This window comes from Electrophorus electricus, chromosome 14 (genome assembly GCF_041902795.1).
Source record: "Electrophorus electricus isolate QZ-2024a chromosome 14, ASM4190279v1, whole genome shotgun sequence".
In the NCBI taxonomy this organism is placed as follows: domain Eukaryota; kingdom Metazoa; phylum Chordata; class Actinopteri; order Gymnotiformes; family Gymnotidae; genus Electrophorus; species Electrophorus electricus.
This window is the reverse complement of record NC_137510.1, coordinates 23,480,001-23,502,200: the sequence shown is the minus strand read 5'-3', so window position 1 is coordinate 23,502,200 and position 22,200 is coordinate 23,480,001. Positions and strand designations below refer to the sequence as shown.

Genomic DNA, 22,200 nt, shown 5'->3' with positions numbered 1-22,200 from the left:
TCTGCCATACACAGTAAAATCACCAGTGTTCATGACTCTTAGGGCCAGTTATACTCTCAGAGTTTTAAAATCAATTCTAACTTCCTCTTTCCCCCCTTTGGCCAGTCACATAAAAGGTTCCGTTCATCAGTGGCCACTCTCCTACACCGTGTGGTGTTCGTGAAGGCTGGCTGGAATATGTCGACCCATAGAGTACTAAAGTGTCCTAATCCTTCAGACATCCTTCATGACCCACAGAATTCAGGATTTCTTTTCAGAAGGATGTTAATCATAAAACCATCCCAGGTACTGCAGGCATGATTCTTTGTAGAACAAGTATATAAGCACCCAAGCCTTGCCATTTGTGTAATCAGAGGCAGTTGGAAAAGATTACCATGTTTAGGAAAGATTCCAGTTTTTGAAAGGAACTGGCACAGTTTCCTCTCCTCCATAGACACCTATTTTCAAGCAACAAGCAACAACAGCCACTGTTTAAGCATACATGGTTTTAATACTTCATGCAGTATTACATATCTTTACTCAGAGGGCAAATATGTAATTTAGAACATATATAACAACCAGGTGGATCTGCGGTACACATTTGTTATAATTACACAATTACCACATTAAGATTTAATTTATACATTCTACCAATTTTGAATGATAATAAAGTAAGTCTAAACTGAACTGAGAAATGTACTTTCTAAACTAAAGGAAAGAGATCTTGGAGTCTTCGGCACGCTACAGAAACCATTGCTACCACTGCGTTTCAACAGGACAAAAGAAATAGCCACTATTGACCACACTGGTTCTTAATTAGCAACTTATAGAAGTCATTCCAGTGCTTTGTAACCACTGTAAAACAAAAGAAAGCATTTCCACAGAGCGTGGACGGTTATCACCTTTTATTCTAACTATTGCTAAGTAACATCGATCATCATGGTTCTTTCAGATTTGAATGGAACTCTCACGTTTTGTGCATGCACGTACAGCAATATTCCAATTTAACTTGGAGGAGAAGGTACAAGATTCCATGAGTCCATGTTGGTGATTTTATTCCAGTGAGTCAAATACAGTGCTCTCCACTCCATCAGACAATAACTGGTGGGAGAGTATATTGGATGTGCTCATCAACCATAGTCAGATAGGTATGGAAGCAAACAAATACAGTCCATAATGTGGACTTCACAGGACATCACATACTTCACTGACTAACTGAATGCACCCCTTTAAGTAGATGATATCACCACTGACACCACTAGGTGTGTCTGGTGAGAACAGGCCAACGTAAGTTGGTATTCACCGTGAGAAATGACATCCCATAACAATATGGATGTCATGCAGTCCGTCAGATCTGCCACGAACTACATGTCCCAGAATCCTCCGGGGAGATCCTCGTCACCGGAATATTAAGTGCCTGCACCTGTTCTTCATTTACGTAGCCTATTTATATGCTTTGCACGGTCTTAAGCAAGTCATACGACCTGTTTAAGTGCATATCGAGCGTTATTTTCGGACTGCTGTGCATTTCCCTGTTTTGGCCATTGTTCGTATTTTGTTCTACCTCGATTTTCTGCCTTGCCTTGGATATCCCTGTTTGCCCCTGTTAAATTGTCCATGATCGCCCCTCGACTTTGGATTGGATTTGCTTTTTGGATTTGTTTGTTGTTGACTGTATTGTTAATAAACTCTTCTATTGTTGTCGGTCCGCGAGCGTCTTGCGGTGTGACAATGCACTTAAAAGTTCCCCAGGCATTTTGAATTTTGATGTCCTCCCAGAGAGAAGTGCAAAAATGCTTACATGTATAACTAATATATGATTTCTACAGAGCACACAGTAGATTATTTCTGAGCATATTCGATTCTCTTAATGGCTAGCAATGCCACCCAGTGATACAGGTAGACTCTCTAGATAACTATAGAAGACATTTTGCCTGAGCAGGAACAGTGCATTCGAATCCATCGTTCATTTAACACTGGCGATTTTACTGCACACTAAATCTTCAGTGGCTTGTCTATTGTGGTTACTTTTAATTCATGGCTTATAGAGCAAGTACGTTTTAAGGTTGCAGGGAACAAAGAGTAGTGATAAGTGGGCAAGGAGAAGCTGGTTTGTGCTGTGTGAGTTCACACAGCGGTGAGCGGTGATGCAGTGAAATCAGTGTTGAAAAAAGTAAAGCCCCGAAAATCTTCCTGATCGATGGCTGCAAGTACATCCGGGTCAGATGGCGTGAGGGCGGCAGAGGCAGACGTGAAAAACTTGTCAAAGTTTTCTCCTTTTTTCCCTCCCTGTAGAAAAAAGAGAGAAGGCACTGTTATCTGATAGCTATTTAAACATGCACTGTGAGGAGACGCAGGCCCGCATTCCTGCATTCATTTTCAGCACTGTGTATGAGGATGTCCTGCTGTCCTGGGGCTTAATGTGGCAGTCTAGTGCGGGCAGCGAGGATTGACCTTCTGCCCCCTGCAGTCCATCCAGCAAACTACAGACACACACGCGTGCACACACCACACGAACACAGGCAGACAGCAGGGATGAGGACTGCGTCCTTCAGCATGAGCAATATGTAGGCAGAGCCTGGGGTCGTTTAGGCTTGACCTCATTTTAATTTTGCAGTCTCTGCAAGACACAATGAGCATGATGACACAAACGCTCACGCGCGTGCGCGTGCACACACACACACACACACACGCAAGTCATATACATGGAAGGTTTCTTTTTTTTCCACACCCACTTGTGAATGCACTACATATCCCCCATTCTTTGCAGTCAATCCCTACCCCACCCCAAACCATCACACTCTGAGTGCTACTGACAGCCCGAGGTTTGAAGGGTGGCTGGATTTCCAGTCTCTCCAGCCTTTCCCAGTCTATCCAGCGGAAGAAAGGATGCTCCCTTATCTCTCTCTGTGCATCGTCTCCTCCACCCAAACGCTTCGCTGGGTTCTTGGTCAGGAGCTGGGGGGGGGGGGGGGGGGTACAGGAGAGAGAGAGAGAGAGAGAGAGAGAGAGAGAGAGAGAGAGAGAGAGAGAGAGAGAGAGAGAGAGAGCGAGAGACACTGTAAATTAATTTTTGATTTATCATAATGTTCATCAGCATGCACAGCCGCGTCTCGGGGCAGGGCTCTTTGTTCATCTGTGCTCATTAATGGAGTAGGGACATTTCCAGTCTGCGCAGACCCTCTCCGATATCCACAACGTGCTAACAGAAAACACTGCCAAAGTTTCTCAAAATCGGCTCTTCCACATCGACTTATATCCTTCTGAAAATAGCAGTGAGTAGCGTACCCCCTTGCAGATGGCGACGGCCTCGCGAGACAGACTCTTGGGATATGAAACACTTTGCTCCATGATGGACTGAAACAACTCCTCCTCATCTATGCCATCAAATGGAGGCTGGAAAAGTAAAACCACACTATAACACAGTATATACAGTATCAATTGAGTTTAAATGATTAATAATAATTGGTTTCTTCACTTTTAAAATGCTCCACAGTGTTCACAAGACATTTCTGAAAACAGCACAGTAGCTTAATTGATTACTCTTTCATTTCCCAACATAAGACGAGAACTTTAGAAAAGACCTTCTCGTATATGTCTTAACAGTTTAAACCCCCCTCACTTACATTAAACGATGGGGTACTAATGTAAACAAATGGTAAAAAAGAGGTAAAAACTACTGTTATTCTGACCAACCGAATGAGTATCAGTTATTACAAACCGTGCATAAAGACGATCATATGGTGTTAGGTAACCTAAACCATGGCAAAGTTCACTGGAATGTTTACAGGAACCTGCCTGGGCTCATTTGCACCCAAACCTTTATATAGCAACTACACTGCTGAAGTGGCTGCTTCAACAGTGTTCCATGTGTATCACAACACAGTCAAAAGGATCTTTTTTCCAAAGCTAACTATATTTTTAATCCACCCCCATACAAAACCACAATACTGCAGAACAAACCGCTGTTTGTCACTGAACAACAACGACAACTAAAATGATTTAGGCTATCCTGCGCACTCTGTCTATTCAGCTGACATAGATTTTCTCTAAAGTACATAAAAATGTAGGTCAAAACCAAAAACAACACTTTCCTTATAAGAACAGTTCTAAGATACAAATTATGAATAAATTACTCAGATTGGGGCAGAAATAGATTTTCTGTTTTTAATTAAATGAAAAGCAAGCAAATGTTCTCTTGTTATACTTCTGAAGCTAGTTTGTAAAAACGTCATTAGGGACAAATATCGGCAGGAATGTGCGTTAGCTTCCACTGCAGTGTCATGTTCACTTTCTAAACAAAATAAGATCGCAGGAGAAGTCAGTGCAAAACCTTCTGCACCTTCATGCAGTTCACCCGAACACCCTGCAAGTAAAGCGCATACTTAAGTGACGAAGAAGTCAGCCCAGGCGTATTTACGTTAAGGAAATCTGAGCTGAACGTCACATTAAGGATGAACTTTGTGCATAAAAGCATTGTTCATTCACAGTGTGAATTCCAGAGGAACTGTCTTCATGCACCTAAGAAGAGCAATAAACAGTCCAACACTACACACAGTCCATTAACTCCCCAGTCACTTTCAAAGCAGACGCATCAGGGAACGTGCAAGATGGTAGTTTTGCTCCAAAGGATGCATTTTTCTGTGACAATGCCCGCTCTGGACCATAACACAGACAAACTTTCATCAGACTCTCAAAAGAACTCATGTATGTACACAATGCGCACATAAACAACGATACTGTACAGTGTCTCTCAGTCTGGGCTAGTGTTAATGCTGACTTACCTGCCCTGCCAGCATTTCGTAAAGGAGAACCCCATATGACCACCAGTCTACCGCTTTCCCGTAGGGTTGATAGGCTACGATCTGACAAAGAAAGACAGAAGCAAAAGAGCAGAACTCCCCACTTCCTCACAGACAAGAGAAGGACCTTACACCATGTTGCAGTGCCTTGCTACTAAAATGATCATTACATCGCCACATTTTGTGCAGTGTTTGCATGAGTGCGTTTGTGCGTGAGATGACACAATAATCAAGCAACTGTATGTGCATGCGTGTGTGTTATTTCCTTGGCAGCAGGGCACATATTTTTTCTTTCAAGGATCAACACATTTTTATGTAATGAAACCAATAACAGTGATTTTTTCACTCCTGGTTTAATTATATCGTGCAGATGCATGCAGGGATGAAGTCCAGTGTGTGTGAGTGTGTGTGTGTGTGTGCGCACGCGCGCACAAGCACAATCCAAAGTATCACTGTCACATTCACATATTACAGCTGTGATACGACAAGGCACACGACTAAACAAATAACATGGAATGGCGCTATACAAGTTAAGATTCTTTTTAATTAAATAAAATGTAATTACATTTAAATTAAAAAGTATCAGACAACTGAACATTTCTGAGGTTCTTCATGCCACTTCTGAGATTCCCCCTGGTCTTCTGAGGTGTGAGTGTGTGTAGGTGCGTGCTGGTGGTCTGCAGTGGGCGGGGCTAAACCAACCTCGGGAGCGATGTAGTCAGGAGTGCCACAGAAAGTGCGCGTGGTGTCACCCTCCTCTATCCCCTCCCTGCACATCCCGAAGTCGGCGATCTTTATGTGGCCCTCGCTATCCAACAGAACGTTGTCCAGCTTCAGGTCTCTGCACAGAGGACGAGCGGGGGAGGGAGGATGGAGAGAAAGAGGGAGAGAGAGGATGCATGCCTGCTTGTTGTAGTGTTCTGTGCTTGACAGCGCACAGTATACACAGTATACAGCGTTGTTTGTCACGAGGGACGTGGGTGCGTAGACTGTCACGAGGGACGTGGGTGCGTAGACTGTCACGAGGGACGTGGGTGCGTTGTTTGTCACGAGGGACGTGCTATACCTGTAGATGATGCCTTTGCTGTGGAGAAAGAAGAGCCCCACTGCGATCTCTGCCGCGTAGAACCTGCAGGACAGAGCGGCAGTGGCACGGTTCAGCACGCGGGGGCCCGATAAACCAGGAGCAGGGTCATGACCCCAATGCCTTAGAGGGAAGGAAAGATACTCACGCTGCATGTGGCTCTTTGAATTTCCCCACGATCTGAATGTGGAACATGAGGTCCCCGCCATTCACGTATTCCATCACATAGTACAGGCGGTCCTGCAACAAGCCAACAGTTACCGTGGTGATCGATCATGCGGTTTGGTTCCATCACATAGTACAGGCGGTCCTGCAACAGGCCAGCGGTTACCAGGGCAATCGATCATGTGGTTTGATTCGAATGCTCCTGTGAACGGTCTAAACAATTCTGCACCGCAAACAAAATGATTAACCAATTAAATTATCATCTGTACATGAGTGTATACACTACAGTTCATACATCTGTAATGGGGGAAATTTCAATGTTCCAAAAGCTCTTTCTTCATCTCCTATTGATGAGTTTCACACTTGTTTTAAATATTTGCATATGGTCATGTGACTTGGGTGTTAGAGCATATGTGACTGGCAAACTGTCTCCTAATGTACCGATAAACAAACAATCTGTCATCAGGATTTCACTCCCGCTCAAATGAACATTTCTGGAACAACGATTTGCTATTGATTTAAGAAAATCTCATACTTCAAAAAGATTAACAAAACACACACACAAACACACACACAGCAAAATACACACACATTCAAATAATAATCCTTAAAGGTCTTACAGGTGATAATGAGATTTTGAGAAATCAAATCCATATATTATTGGAAAATGGTATACATATACCTTTATGCAGTATTGCACAAAGGCACGGATATGCACAAACACACACACACCACAATTTCAGAAAACCTGAAACTTGAAAGTGATAATAATAATCGCATAATGAAAGCAGAGAGACTTTGTCAATTACTCCCTTTTAATCTTAACGTCCTTTGACAGACAGCCCTCCCCACGTTGGTGGATTATGTAATACCCCTCAAAATAAAAGAAGCAGACTGTTCTCATTAAGCAGCTCCGCCCCTTAGGACTGTTAATGTCCTTGCTGAGAGCACCAGGAGTAATTAATTAATTTAATAACGATGGCTCATTTTTAGGCTATGACGCACCTCCATTTAATTAAGTGAAAATAATGATATAATGTTACTGTACAGCGTTACTGTAACCTCCAACCCCCCCCCCACCAAAGTGACCGGCGTTAAGCCAGGGCTGACCAAGGACACGGTTGGGCGGCTGTTAAGGCCCCCGGGGTCAGCGCTGCTGCAAACATGCGTGGGAGTGATGAACATGTTGCCACACTGCAGACAAAAGCATTGATAAAGGGGGCATGCTTTCCACCGTCAGCACAGCGTATGAACTGCAGTGCGTGCGTCTGTGCATGATAAGTGCTACAGCACGTCGCTGCAGAACAGCCGCAGCATGTGTAGCGCAGTTTAGAACTTCGTACACAGTCCTCGCTGCCCGTCTCTCTCTCTCTCTCTGTAAATCTCGCTTTGTTTTTCCGGCTCGTTCTTTCCTTCAGGTCAGTTCAAGATTGCACCGAATCCTAAACGCTGTCAAACAGATGTGCTCGCACACACAGGCACGCACCCGCACGCGCGCGCGCACACACACACACACACACACGCGCGCGCGCACCCGCACCCGCACCTCTGTCTGGAAGGCGCAGTACAGCGAGGTGAGGAAGTGCGGCCTGCCGTTCAGACCCAGCACCCTGCGCTCCACCATGGCGCTCTCGGTGTCCTCGTCCTGGAACAGGACGTCTTTCTTCAGGACCTTCACGGCATACAGGACGTCGCTTCCCCTCTCTTCTGCCAGCATCACCTGCCCCACACACGCCGCATGGCGTATCATTATTTTATAGACTTATTTTTATTTCGGTTCTTAAAATGCCTTGATGAAAAGAGAGAATCGGACTAGTCGCATCATACCGCCATGCAGCACACTGCAATTTTCACCGCATGTCAACAGTATGACATCTGAAAGACAGGGAAATCTCCAAAGACTAGAATTTCAATGGCTTTGTCTTACTGCCGAGAAATAAACCACGCTAGACGCCTGCAATCTTCCAAGCCAGTCTACTGTGTAGAGCACCAATATAATAGCTGGTCAACTTTGAACTTACAAATTGTTAGTTATAGCCAGAGCTAAGAATATATGCTCATGAAGTCCCTTGGAGGTCTCGTTAAGGGCATTTCAGCAGTAGGGAGGTAGACATTTACAAAACAAGACCGCAACATTACCCTTGAGAAAATTAGATGGTTATAGTGTAGCAAGACCTCTACAGCTTAACCGCAGCAGCATCCGTGAAATCATCACGTTCGTTCAAATGTGACTGATCTGTGATGCATAGCTATGTTTAGCTTTAGCCACTAGCTAACATTAGTGGAAATAATCATGAAATGCACGTTTGTCTACTAGCCAAATTACATGATTAAAGGGAGAAAAATAACCACGCTTCACTGTCTACCACTAACTCAAGCCCCACCCACTTTACTTCACACCTGCCGTTGGCTGAGTGATTCCACATGCGTGACATCCTCCCTCTCTCCACACCTCCACTCTGTTCCCGCTCTGTCTGTCATTCCTGGCCCCGCCTACTCCATCTCTCTCCACACATCCACTCTGTTCCCGCGCTATCTGTCATTCCTGGCCCCGCCCACTCCATCTCTCTCCACACATCCACTCTGTTCCCTCTCTGTCTGTCATTCCTGGTCCCGCCTACTCCCTCTCTCTCCACACCTCCACTCTGTTCCCTCTCTGTCTGTCATTCCTGGCCCCGCCCACTCCCTCTCTCTCCACACCTCCACTCTGTTCCCGCTCTGTCTGTCATTCCTGACCCCGCCCACTCCATCTCTCTCCGCACCTCCACTCTGTTCCCGCTCTGTCTGTCATTCCTGGCCCCGCCCACTCCATCTCTCTCCGCACATCCACTCTGTTCCCTCTCTGTCTGTCATTCCTGGCCCCGCCCACTCCCTCTCCTGCTCCATGTCAGCTTTTTCTCTCTCTCCTCTTGGGTGTCTCACTCTTCCTCTCTCTCTTTTCTATTCTCTCACCTTCTCTCTTTTTCCCTCTTTCTCTTTCCCTGCCCTCCCTCTCTTTCTGAGTAAAGCTCTGTTAGCTGTATTAGAGTTTGGTTTTCATTTTGTGTGTTGTAATGTCATATTCCCGTCTGCCTTTTGGGGAGATGTTCTCCTTTACGGGCTTATTAAAGTGGCCTCTTACTATATACCCTACTATATACCCTATATACCAACCCTACTATATACCCTATATACCCACCCTACTATATACCCTATATACCCATACTACTATATACCCTATATACCCTATATACCCACCCTACTATATACCCTATATACCCATACTACTATATACCCACCCTACTATATACTCTATATACCCACCCTACTATATACCCTATATTCCATACTACTATATACCCTATATACCATCCTACTATATACCCTATATACCAACCCTACTATATACCCTATATACCCACCCTACTATATACCCTATATACCCTATATACCCACCCTACTATATACTCTATATACCCACCCTACTATATACCCTATATTCCATACTACTATATACCCTATATACCATCCTACTATATACCCTATATACCAACCCTACTATATACCCTATATACCCACCCTACTATATACCCTATATGCCATCCTACTATATACCCTATATACCAACCCTACTATATACCCTATATACCCACCCTACTATATACCCTATATGCCATCCTACTATATACCCTATATACCAACCCTACTATATACCCTATATACCCACCCTACTATATACCCTATATACCATCCTACTATATACCCTATATACCCATACTACTGCATTTGAGAACTCACACCTATGTAGATGAGTGCATCAATGTTTGTTCAGATCTGAATGTTTTTTCCATAGACCCCAGTGCCTTGTCCATACCACAAAATCCAAATCTTTATTATAGGATCATATCAGAGTAAATTTATCATAGGACCATATCATAGCAGAAACAACTGTAGGTGGCACACCTATAAATACCTTTAAAAAATGTGTAAGACTGTCTGAGCTTCGGGTAATGTGTGGGTGAATTTTCTGTGTGGGGTTTAACAGTACGTCTCCTCTGCACAGAAACACTGCCGTGTTGTGCATAACAACATTATAAATAGTTTGTCCTAGTGTGAAGCAGCGCGCTGCTCTCAGGAGTTTGAGGCGGCCGCCTCTTTAGCACAGGGCCCCACTCGTCCCACTCACACGCGCTCACACTACAGGCCTCGTCTGCTAGTGGCTCCTCTGTGGAGGTTAGCGTGTCGAAGACTTTGGGAAGGGAGGGTGACAGGCAGTCATAATGTATGCATAAAGTGTCTTTGTGAATACTGATCTGTGTGTGTGTGTGTGTGTGTGTGTGTGTGAGTGTGTGTGTGTGTGTGTGAGTGTGTGTGTGTGTGTGTGTGTGTGTGTGTGTGTGTGTGTGTGTGGGTGTGTGTGTGTGAGTGTGTGTGTGTGTGTGTGTTTTACCTTTCCAAAACTGCCCTTTCCTAGCACCATAAGGAAGTTGAAATCATGCAGTCCAATTCGGCCCTTCCCTGCTGGGGCACTGTTGGGGGTGGGACTCAGAATGGGCGGGGTCACGGCAGGCACAGGTGTTGCCACGGAAGCAGGAGCAGGAGGGAGAGAGGGAGACGCAGCAGCGTCTGGTTCCTAGGGCGAAAGAGAGCACGAATGAGCGGGAGGCCATTGGCTCATGAGTGGCACTCTACTGCCCCCATGTGGGCATGTTGCACAATGGCAGGAGCACAGGGTTCTAGAACCCAGAGTGCTCGTGTGAGTGCAGTACCTGCAGGTCTGGATCAGGGACTGGGATATTGTAGTATTCTCCTTCGTCTTGGTTAAGTAGTTTGAACCATCCGCTGACGGGACGTCGAAATATCTCGCTCACTCCAAACGACAGAGCTCCCATGAAATCGTTCCGAGAAGTGCGGTCCCAGTCCCATACTTCTATTGACAAGCGCCTGTCCCACTGCCTACCACGCACAGAGCTTGAGCAAGAGACAGAGAGAGAGAAAGAGAGAAAGAGAGAGATGAACAGAGAGAGAGAGACAAGGACAGACCGAGAGAAAGACAGACATAGCATAAAAGAAGAACAATATTTTGGACCTGCAGACACACACACACACACACACACACACACACACACACACACACACACACACACACACACACACACACACACACTCAGTCAAACTTTATGGTTATTCCTTCTCACCACAGACATGCTGAGTGAAGAATGAAATATAGAAGAAATTATGTTTTTGGAGCCCCCACACGCATTCTCTCTCTCTCTCTCTCTCTCTCTCTCTCTCTCTCTCTCTCTCTCTCTCTCACACACACACACACACACACACTCACAAGGTGAAGCTCTCGTTCCAGACAGGGTTCAGAGTGGAGCGGATTGTCTTGGTCTTCTGTTTGCTGTGGCTCTTGGGGTCGGGGATGAGTTTGAGCTTGACGTAGGGGTCAGACAGGCCATTAGGGTCCATGGGAATCAGGTTCCGTGCTTCCCTCACTGCCAACACCAAACACTGTTAGGCAAAGTCCCATAACTGCAAAAAAAACCTACCTAATTAAAAAAAAATGTTTGGAACATGTTAGATGCCAATATCTCCCCCCGTCGAACTTCTTATTGTTGTTGGTCTGACACCATGGAGAGAGGTGTGTGTGTGTGTGATAATGAAGGTGTGCTGGGAACCACAAATACGTCCACCACACTGCTGCACAGAAGCGCCCCAGTCTGGGGCAGGAAAGCAGTGATATCACTGAGGAGGCATAGAAGTGGCATCAGTCAGGATTGTGGTGCTGTCAGTTATAAGATTATACAACCCTGACATTCAGAACGCACCACACAGATTACACTACATGATTAGATTAGGTCCAAACATCTCTGGCAGGATTGCAGGGATTAGGAGAGTGCCAATATGGGATGATATAAGCATGCAGGATACAGTGTCATGGGTAACCAGTTCACACAGTTGTAAGAAAACATTCCCAAGTGCACTGAATTACATATTACATCATTTTATCCCTCTATGAGTGACGCTGGATGCCACTGCCCTCTGCTGGAGAACTGCTGAACTTGTCTGAAACGTTTATATAAGTGTCTCCTGTAACTATGCCACCTTTTCCCCAACCCACTTCAGTCTCACCCTTAGCTGCTCCATATCCCACCTCCCTTAACCCACAGCCAGTGTGTGGTGTCCTATCCTCCGTGACTCCGCCTCCTGCTGTTCTCTCACCTGTGACATATATGTCCTCCTTCTCCCCGCGCACGCTCAGGTGGATCCGCCCTCTCTTCTCCGTGTGGTCGTGTCCGCACAGACTGGGCACGCTGTTCTCACATCGCTTATGGACGTTCATGTCACAACCTCACACACATGCGTGAACACACACACACAAATGTACAGACATACAGATGCATGCACACACACAAACAAACACACACACACACATGCAGAGACATACATATGCACACACACACAAACACACACACGTGCACAGAGATACAGATGCACGCACGCACACACACGCGCACGCACACACAAACACACACACATGCACAGACATACAGATGCACGCACACACAAACACACACACACAATCACACACACACACACACACGCACAGACATACATATGCATGCAAGCACACACACACATGCAGACATAGAGATGTACACACACACACCCACACACCCACACACACACACACAAAGTTAATCTTTCATAGCTTTGATTTCAATGCATTCTGCTTCTGTAAGTATTCTCTCTGGTGTAATTCCTTTCCACAACACCTGTGTGTATCTGCTGACCCCACAGTCAGGCCCCCTAACGCCGCGTCCCAGGGAAACGCACCGCAAGTGCTCATGGATGGCCAAGGCAGCACTGACCGGGCGCTCCAGCTCAGAACACGCTGTACTTTATCTAACCCACCCTTGTGGCTCGGAACTAGACGCGGTCCACAGGACTGGGCTGCATGTCAAGGCCCCGCCCTCATTCACACGCCTTCCTGCTGGGCGCTGTTCCCGGAACTAATCAGAGTGCACTTCATCGCTTTCCTGCCCGCTACTGCCCGGCTTCCAGATGTCTCCATGGCAGCCCAGGGCTGACATTATGCCAGCACGTTAATGTTCAGTGGGGGTGCACACACAAAATGAATGGGGGTAGACAGTGGGTTAATGCAGAGTTCTGTGGCCGCACTGCAAGAGGCAGGATGGAGGTCCTTTTTTAAACAAAAAAATGATAATATGTTTTAATTTATGATCTCCTCATGCATGTCCTGTGTGCCCTTCTCCTCTGCCAGTGGGCACAAACCAATCTTGCCACACAGTGGCAATCTTATCACATAGTGTTAATATATTTTGTTATTATATAGTTATTACCTTGTGTTACTGCACAGTTTTTATATTGTGTTTTTACATGACCTCATGAAATTACATTAATTTTACACTGTTATTTCATTGTGTTTTTATTTTTATTACATTGTGTAATGTATGTTGAATTATTAATGTTATTACTTTGTGTTTCTACATGGTTATTACATTGTGTTATCTTGTGTTATTAATTATGTGTTACTACATTGGTATGTGTGTTATTATCTTGCATTATTGTGTTATCTTGTGTTACTACATTGTTATTACATTGTGTTATTAATCTTGTGTTACTGTGTTATTATCTGGTGTTACTATATTGTTATTATACTGCGTTATCTTGCGTTATTGTATTATTAATCATGCGTTACCACATTGCTATTATACTGTGTTCTTATCTTGTGTTACCATGGTGTCTCTTAGTGCTTCTACCTGCTCTGCATCTGCGTTCACATGGAAACAGCACTACACTGGGTCTAGTGCGGCGCTGCTCTATCAGCTACACAGAGCTGCTTTGACGCTATGGGCTGTTTTGAACCGGTTTCCTGAGCAGCTTTTCATCACTGTACTAGACAGTAGCTTTTCAAACTTTCATTTCCACTCCAGTCGGACGAGACGACTCCCACTCTCCAGCTTCGTCAAAGCGGAATAAATCTAACAGCTGTAATCCAATAGCACTATCATTTTAAATGTGGCATTAAAAAAGTGTACGAAAAACACACCATCACCAACTGCGCTGGCCTGAGAGACAGGCAAGAGGTGTTGATGTCTCCTTGATGATGACATTTCACGCAAAGTTACGCCAGTGATGGGCCTCGCGGGACATGTTTATTAAGCAGAAATGGATTTAATGCTTGTTAACGTGGCACGTTATTTAATATAATAGAATGTCATGTTGTTGAATATAATAACGTGTGTTAAAAACCCTGGCCCTGCACATTTGCAGCAGGTAACAGTCAGTTCATTTTTTCATTTTGGGTTAATGAGTTATGGGTAATAAGATCGAACATTGGCCTCAGGTTGCTCAGGGGTAATATCGTAAACACCAGCTCTGGTGGAATGGACTGAAACTCAAATAACGCATATAAGACACAATTTCCTTCTAAACCAAATTGCTTAAAGCTGTTTGTCTCTACTGCATTTCCTCTCGTTATGAAAGTGTTGTTTAATGGCGCAATAATTAATGTCCTGATAGTAAAGCAAATCAGGCTTCACTCAGACTCGGGTTTGAGCAGCCTGGGAAAAGCCCTGGACTCTGGAGTTTTGGCAGGTCACTTCCATCAAAAGTGCATCAAATATATCCTTCTGTTGCTGTCCCACTGAGACACACATGTGCACACGCGTGCACACACACACACACACACACACGCACACACACGCACACACACGCACACACACGCACATACACGCACACACACAAATATACACGTACACTCACTGGAGCATTTCATGCCCTGGTGAATGAGGCCATAGAGCAGAGAACCACAATGATCACAGAAGGTTGGGCTGGAGTAGGTGTGGACCTTAAACTTGTGTTTGCTCTTCAGATCCTAGAGAGAGAGAGAGAGAAAGAGGAGAGGAGAGCAGACAGAGGTTTACATTAGGTGTCTGTTGAGAATCTCAGTGTGAGGAGCCGTTTAGGGCGAAATCATTGAAACACTTGCGCAAGGGCACACTACTTGCGTGTACTTTTGATACACTTGCGCATACATATGAAACATTTTCACTTAAATATCACACTACTAACATTTGCGTATGATAACTTGCACTAGTATGAGTTGTACAAAATGTTGGTGGAACTGTAAGAATATTCCTTCCTTTGATATTCCATTTGTCAGAATTACATGCTGACAATGTTTTTTTTTCTTTTTTAGAGACCTCTCTTCAAATCATATTGATGAGCTTGCTGACACATGTTAAATATCTGCCTTTCTGTTACAATTAATACCGGGTGCACTGAAAATTGGTTTACACACACGCAGCCACACGCACACACACACACACAGAAACGCACAAGCATAGTGAAACTGTGTTTACGCAGCAGTGAATGAATGTGCAAATGTAAGTTATCATATGCAAATGTAAGTAGTATTTATGCGAAAATGTTTCATATGCATGTGCAAGTGTTTCATTGGTATGTGCAAGTAGTGTGCACATGCGCAAGCGTTTCACTGACTTCACCTTAAATGGCCCCTCATATATCCCACTGATACTGCCCTTCGCTCTATAAATAGAAGTGTTCTGATGAGTCCGACTCTCTGCACAGACACCTGTAAACACACACACACACACACACACACAAGCGCACGTACACACACATAAGGAAGGGCTTAATTTTGAAGTGGCTGAGCCAATTAGCTCAGGCTATTTTCAGGCAGCTGAATGGCTGATGAATAAATGAGTTCAGCTCAGCTGTGAAAGCTGAACCCTCCGAAATGAATTCCCCTCTTCCTCTCTCTCTCTCTCTCTCTCTCTCTCTCTCTCTCTCTCTCCCTTATCCCTTCTTTCTCTTTCTCTACCGACCTGTCACACTCTTCATCTTTGCCCATCTGTCTCTGCAGCCTCTCTATCACTCTTTCTCTCTCTCTCTCATCTTGAGCTCCTGTCATCTCGTCCTCTTCCCTTCATCGCTCCCTCTCTTTGCATAGTTCCTGCATCTCTTCTTCAACCTCTGAGCATCAAGCCAGCAGTCAATGGCTTGTCCATACACTCTCATCCTCCTGTCAATCTCTCTCTCTCTGACACTTATACACATGCACGGACACACACACACACACACAGGTGCGAACGTGCAGACATACACAAACGCACACACACATACGCACAAACTGGCCATGGTCTCATTCAAAGTCTATTTGGTCCATTTTTTTTACGGGTGAATATGCTGAAGCAGGTAAAGTTGACACAGCGTGAAAAAGGAATAAAGGAATAAAGAAAGCAGTTCAGTTCCTCTTACAATCGCTCTCTCGCTCTCCTCAGTCTGTCGTTTCCACCATCAGATTGCATGAGTGTCTGTGTGTGTGTGTGTGTGGGTGGGTGAGAGAGAAGGAGAGGGAGAGAGAGAGAGAGAGAGAGAGAGAAGGAGAGGGAGAGAGAGAGAGAGAGAGAGAGGGGGGGGGGGGGTGTTGACGGATGTTCTATGCGTGTGTACCTCTGCTTTAGGTCCAGTGATCGCCCCAGGGCACGTAAACGTGACAAACTCGTGACAGCGTTTGTGCACCACAAAACTGCAAACTGAAAGACACTCAAGTTAGATGTTTCATCAGCAGATGGGATAGTACAATAGAGTTCACATAAGGCGAAGCTTAATCGTTACAAATGTCCTCCAAACTGTATTGTCCAAAATAAAGCTGCCATGCTGTGTGAGAGATGCTGTAACTATGTTACCTTGGCATTGGAATCCCTGCTTTCCTATACCCCTACGAGAGGAAAGAAGAAAAGCCGCGCACACAATAAGTGCATCTTGTGGCAAACAACGTGTCTATATCACTTACCACTAGGGGGCAATAGATAGGCGTGTTTCTACTTTGAGAAACAGCGGCACCCAGTGGACATTACTCCAGTACATTTAACGGTTATTTCCATGCTTTGCAACAAGCTAAACAAAATAAAGAGCAACCCCTTCCTTCACAAATGGTATGTTTTAATGTGAAATATTCTGATAACGCTCCCGGCAAAAAAAGAAACCCTCTGCTTTGATGTGTACTTACTGAAATAATGTTCCCAAGGTAAGCAAAAAGACTATAGCAGGCGACAGACATCTCTGTGTGCCACAATGCCTTAGCAATGATGTGCCAGAATGAAGAGAGAGACACAGTGAGAAGGAGAGAGAGAGAGAGAGAGAGAGAGAGAGAGAGCAAGGCAGAGGGAGGGAGAGAGAGATGGAGAGAGAGAGAGACAGAGACAGAGAGAGAGAAAGAGAGAGAGAGAGAGGGAGAGAGCAAGGCAGAGAGATGGAGAGAGAGAGAGAGAGACAGAGAGACTGACAGGCTCAGCACTACAGAGATGGAGAAAAAGATGGAGAGAGAAAAGGAAAGAGAACGAGATACACAGAGACAGGGAGATGATGGACTGAGAGAGAGAGAGAGAGAGAGAGAGAGAGAGAGAGAGAGAGAGAGAGAGAGAGAGAGAGAGAGAGAGAGAGAGAGAGAAAGCCAGCAAGGACAGCAGGCAGGTCAGACGGAGCGATGGGGGCCGAGGGACAGCGGGGACACGCGACGCCTGCAGCTCTGTACCGGCTGGGCCGCTCTGTGCGGCATGTGCTCGAGCGCCTGCTCTACCAGAGTGCCCTGCATAATTTACAGGGTCCCTCTGGGCTGGCGCCTCACCAGCCATGCAGGAGGCTGCGCCGACGAGCAGATAAGCTCCAGAGCTTACCCCAGAACCGGGAATCCTGCCCTTCTGTGATCGGCTCACGGCAATGCGGCCCCTCCCGCGTAAAGCGAGGGCGAACGTAACCTTGGGTCCACTAGGCGACCTCATACCTGAGCACGATTATGCGCGAAGCGATGCGATAAAGATTTAAGCGCCAGCAGTCAGAGGTGCCGTAACCGTCAAGCATAAAGTACAGCAGTCAGGTCTGTAAAAGTTCAGGGCCGCTTACAATCAATTTTTATTGGCAGCGGGTTTAGCCTTTTAAATACGAACCGTTATTATGTTTGCTAATGCTAATTTGCCCCGTATTTCAAAACCGAAGCCCAATAGTTCGCCGGAAGACATTGGCACTTGGTCTCTGTTGCGCTGATGGATGGACGACGCTGGCCAGCCTCCGACTTGGCAGTGTTGGTTGTTGGAGAACCGACCTGGAGGGACGCGAGCAGCATCTGGCCGCGGCGTTACTCACTCGAACATGTCGAGGCCCCGGGGACAGAGCGTCAGCACCGTCTGTCGGACGCACCACCTGACCGGCGAACGGTGTTTCAACACAGCTCAGTCACAGTTGTCTATCAACTCAAACAGCCACGGAGCTACGGTTAGACCAACTTTTAGAATTCTTTGCAGAACCCGCGAGGGCTAGGACGTGAGAGGGCTGGAAGTGGTACTCTAATCTAGGAGATGATCTGTGAGATACGGACGGCTTCGGAATGCCTAAGAGGCCGGGGCTGACCGGCCGGCTCCACGCAACGTGGCAGCCAGAACTGTGGCCCGATTCCCGATGGCCCAAGATGCAGGTTTAACCGAGACACGGGGCTTAATCGAGGGGCGACGTCGACGCCTCGCCGCGCGGCAAAAACGGACACGCCGGGTATCAATTTACTTTCTGCGAGGAAACGTTTCCCGATTGCGATCTTCCCCCAGCGGTCAGGCGTGGCTGTCGAGGGAGACTTTGAGCATCAGGAACACAGAAAAACTAGTCGGCAACAAGCTGTCGAGCAGGAGGGGAGCGCAAGAACGTGCGGGGAAAGCGTGTGTGTCACGCAAGCGTGCCGAGCGTGTGGGCGTGTGGAGGGTGGGCGGGGCTCCGGAGGCGAGAATACCAGATGAAGTCGGTGCAGTGGCTGCAGAAGGTGGGCTGTTTGAAGAAGCGCGCGGTGAACTGGTGGTCCTTCACCTCCACGACACGCTTGTGCTTCAGGGCCCCTTTCCGCTGGAAGACCGGGAGCCTGGGAGGAGGGGACAGAGGGGAGGGCAGAGGGGAGGGGGAGGGGGAGACCGGGCCGGACATGCCCGCTGGAGGCGGTGCGGGGGGGAGGCGAGAGGGAGGGAGGGAGGGAGGGAGGGGAGGACGCAGGAAGAAGAAAGAGAAGCAGTCAGGGGGCCAAAAAAAAGTTGATCCAGAATGGAGACGCCAAAAGGGCTGGAGTTTGTGATATCGAGGAAGAGAAGACAGGGAATTCACGGACGAGCAGACGGAGAAGGCATGAGAGAGAGATGAGATAGACAGAGACAAATAGAGGGGAAGAAGGAGAGAGAGAGAGAGAGAGAGAGAGAGAGAGAGAGAGAGTAGAGACAGTTTGTTAGTGAACAGAATGAAGGAAAGGTTAATACACACACAAACACAGGCTTCCAGAGGGAGTCCAAAGCACATAGTGATTAGTGTGCCTCCTGCCCAACTTCACACACACACACACACACACACACACACACACACACACACACACTCCACATCACCATGTCAACCATACCCCTGCCACCTGCTCCTATGCTTCTCCAGCCCCCCCAACCCCTGCTCCTCTCCTCTGCCCCCCAAAGCCCACCTCACCGCATTCACCCATCAGAAAGGGGCTCTCGCCTTCAGACCGGTGACCCCTGATTCTGGAGCCCCGCTCCAAGCTGGGGGTGGATTCCGGGGTCAGAGGGCAGCAGCACAGACAGGACTGCCCCTCCCTCCAGAGACCCTAGCCAGCGCGCAGCTCAGACGAGCAGGATGCGGGATGGAATGGGGGGGACGAAAAAAACGAACGTACGAGAGAGAGAGAGAGAGACGGTGAGAGGAGGAGAACGCGGGAGAAAACAGGAGATGGGATGAGCGAGGAAGAGAGGATGAACACCTACCTGTAGGAGCGGCGGATCAGTTAACGGACGAGGGGAAGAGGGGTTCGCCGCCCACACTCTGTCCTCTCTCTCTGTCCTCTGGTTCCTGGCGGCCCGTCAGGCTCTGCTTGTCCTCGGACCCGACCCCCGCCTCATAAAAAGGACACGGGACCGTGAGAAGCGACACGCCACGGTCAGAGGTAACTGCACTCCGGGAAAAAAAACTCGACAGCCACCGAGCGGCGGGGGGGTTGGGGGGAGAGAAAAAAGAAGAGAAAGAAAGCGAGGGATGAGCCTGAAGCTTTCGAGGAAAGAAAGTGGCTGGAGGAGAGGAAGGGTTTCCGTGTTGCTTTATCCAATCGAGAGCGAAGAGGGGCAGAGACACGGAGGCGATTTTCACTTTCCAAGATTGATTCTGTTTTTACCGACTGGAAGAGGGGATGATGTAGAGAAAGAGAGAGAGCAGGAGAGAGAGAGAGAGAGTGACTGACTGAGAGATGTAAGGAGGGAGTAGATGGAGAGAAGTAGGCAGCAATTCATTTTTGAAATCTGGGTTACCTCTCTCCAGAGAGAGAAAGAAAGATGGGTGGAGGGTGGGAGAGAAAGAGGACAGCGAGAGAGAGAGAGAGAGAGAGAGAGAGAGAGGGAGAAAGAGCGAGAGAGAGAGAGAGAGCGAGAGAGACACCGGCCACCAGCCGGGCCGCCCTGGGTCAGCCGCCCCTTCGGCTGCCCCGCGAGACGCATGTCGGGAGGGAAGACCAGCGCGCCGATGACTAGATCGCTTCGTCTACGACCAATTACACGAGACACGGAGCGGGCCGCCCTCCTCCTATAAGAGCAGATCAGAGAGAGTGCCAGGGTGCCAGTGGCTGGCATGGCAACCGTGGAAAAGGGGCTTAGCGTATATTTGGAAGCGGCAGACGGCCCGGGGTTGGCATCGGCGGCTGGAGCGAAGACACTCCCACAGGTGGCGCCGCCTCGATCCAGGACAAAGGCAGGACGATGAGAAAGAAGAGGAAGAGGAAGGAGAGAAGCCAGACGGCCATGGCGGCTAAGGGTGGGCGGGGCAGTGGTGGACGGGGGGTGGGGGTGGGGTTGGGGGGGAGTGCACCGTTCCTCTCTGGCAGAGGTGAAAAGGCATGGTAGAGTGGAGCAGCCGACGCGCGCGTGTGTGTGTGTGTGTGTGTGTGTGTGTGTGTGTGTGTGTGTGTGTAAGAGAGAGAAAGTAAAAGGGAGGAAGGGCAGGATGGAATGAACAGGAGAGAGAGTTAAAGGTTGAAGGTCTAATTATGTAAAATGTAGGTTATTAGTCTCCTGATGAGGACACTATGAGAAATTTAATTAACAATTATAATTAGCAAGATTGTTAGAGAGCCAAACGGTGTCATTGGACAGGTGTATGTATGTGGGCAGTAGTGTGAACCTGTGTGCGAGTGTGTGTGTGTGTGTGTGTGAGTCTCTGTTATTATGCACCGGTGCGTGGAGGTCAGCACATTTTTTAACTCGCCACTCTCATGATTTCAGAGCAACCTCATCATTCCAGCTCCTGCGTTAAATCAGGGGCGTCCTACAGCTCAGCCCTGGCTCTCTGTCTACTGTCCTCAGAGTGCGGACGCGTGTTTATTCATACTCATCAGCGCTATCCTTAAATATATGGAGAAGACGCACTTCAGGATAACACGGCGACGCGTGGCGGGGAAACAGATGATACAGGGTCAGGATAAAAATGAATTAGATTTAACTATAAAACAAAAGTCTGCACTACATCCAAGAAAACAAATGCACCCCTCTGGCAGAAGGAGGGGATGATGGAGAGAAAAAATGGAGGGAGGAGAGAGGAGAAGAGAGAGGGGGAGGAGGAGGGTAAACTCATTCCAGGCATGAAGCAGCTCCCGGAAGCTGGAGCTGTCACAACGCCGGGAGCGCAGTATTTCAGGCCTCTGAACACAACCACAGCTCCAATGCAAACCGCAAACATGCATTATGCTTAGAGTCTCTGACAGCAGCCATTCTCTGGGCTAGGAGTCGGCTGTAAAGGCCAGAACACATCGATGTACATAAAGCTGTATGACGGAGCAGAATTAATTTTTCAAGGAAAAAAAAATGAAGGCAGGGGGCATTGATCTCCCAGAAAACAACTGACCAGGTCACATTAAACCAGAAATACGATTTGGCTTTATCAGGCTGCTCATTTCAGTAGCACTGGGCCAGGCTGCGCTTTTATGGAGAAAACATGTAGGCATATTTCACCCAGACGTCTCCTCGTGTTCCGCGGTGCTGCCTTCGGCTCGGAAAACGCTCACGCGCGGTTGCGTACGTGCACGTGCACACATACACGTGTGAGTGCACACATGCATGCAGA

The 22,200-nt window shown here is 47.2% G+C and overlaps 1 protein-coding gene across 4 annotated transcripts in view; it reads right to left on the bottom strand.

The window, feature by feature from the left end:
• Positions 1 to 471: 471 nt before the first annotated feature.
• Positions 472 to 22,200, bottom strand: part of prkcg (protein kinase C, gamma) — a 22,757-nt gene continuing 1,028 nt past the window's right edge. The window contains exons 1-17 of one of the 4 annotated variants that reach the window (XM_035531132.2): positions 19,860 to 22,200; positions 18,842 to 19,034; positions 16,752 to 16,783; positions 16,516 to 16,598; positions 14,803 to 14,914; positions 12,235 to 12,363; positions 11,351 to 11,507; positions 10,779 to 10,980; positions 10,460 to 10,642; positions 7,577 to 7,750; positions 6,014 to 6,105; positions 5,848 to 5,910; positions 5,484 to 5,622; positions 4,764 to 4,844; positions 3,268 to 3,375; positions 2,797 to 2,937; positions 472 to 2,268 (exon numbers count right to left, since the gene is read on the bottom strand). The exon at positions 19,860 to 22,200 is cut by the window's right edge and continues 1,028 nt beyond it. In XM_035531132.2, coding sequence (XP_035387025.1) covers positions 2,107 to 2,268; positions 2,797 to 2,937; positions 3,268 to 3,375; positions 4,764 to 4,844; positions 5,484 to 5,622; positions 5,848 to 5,910; positions 6,014 to 6,105; positions 7,577 to 7,750; positions 10,460 to 10,642; positions 10,779 to 10,980; positions 11,351 to 11,507; positions 12,235 to 12,363; positions 14,803 to 14,914; positions 16,516 to 16,598; positions 16,752 to 16,783; positions 18,842 to 19,029 — 2,046 coding nt within the window. In that variant the 5' untranslated portion in view covers positions 19,030 to 19,034; positions 19,860 to 22,200 and the 3' untranslated portion in view covers positions 472 to 2,106. Of the gene's footprint in view, positions 2,269 to 2,796; positions 2,938 to 3,267; positions 3,376 to 4,763; positions 4,845 to 5,483; positions 5,623 to 5,847; positions 5,911 to 6,013; positions 6,106 to 7,576; positions 7,751 to 10,459; positions 10,643 to 10,778; positions 10,981 to 11,350; positions 11,508 to 12,234; positions 12,364 to 14,802; positions 14,915 to 15,545; positions 15,635 to 16,515; positions 16,599 to 16,751; positions 16,784 to 17,074; positions 17,223 to 18,841; positions 19,035 to 19,859 lie in introns of those variants that run through there. The other 3 variants (XM_035531133.2, XM_081696530.1, XM_081696529.1) reach the window with 3 other exon arrangements.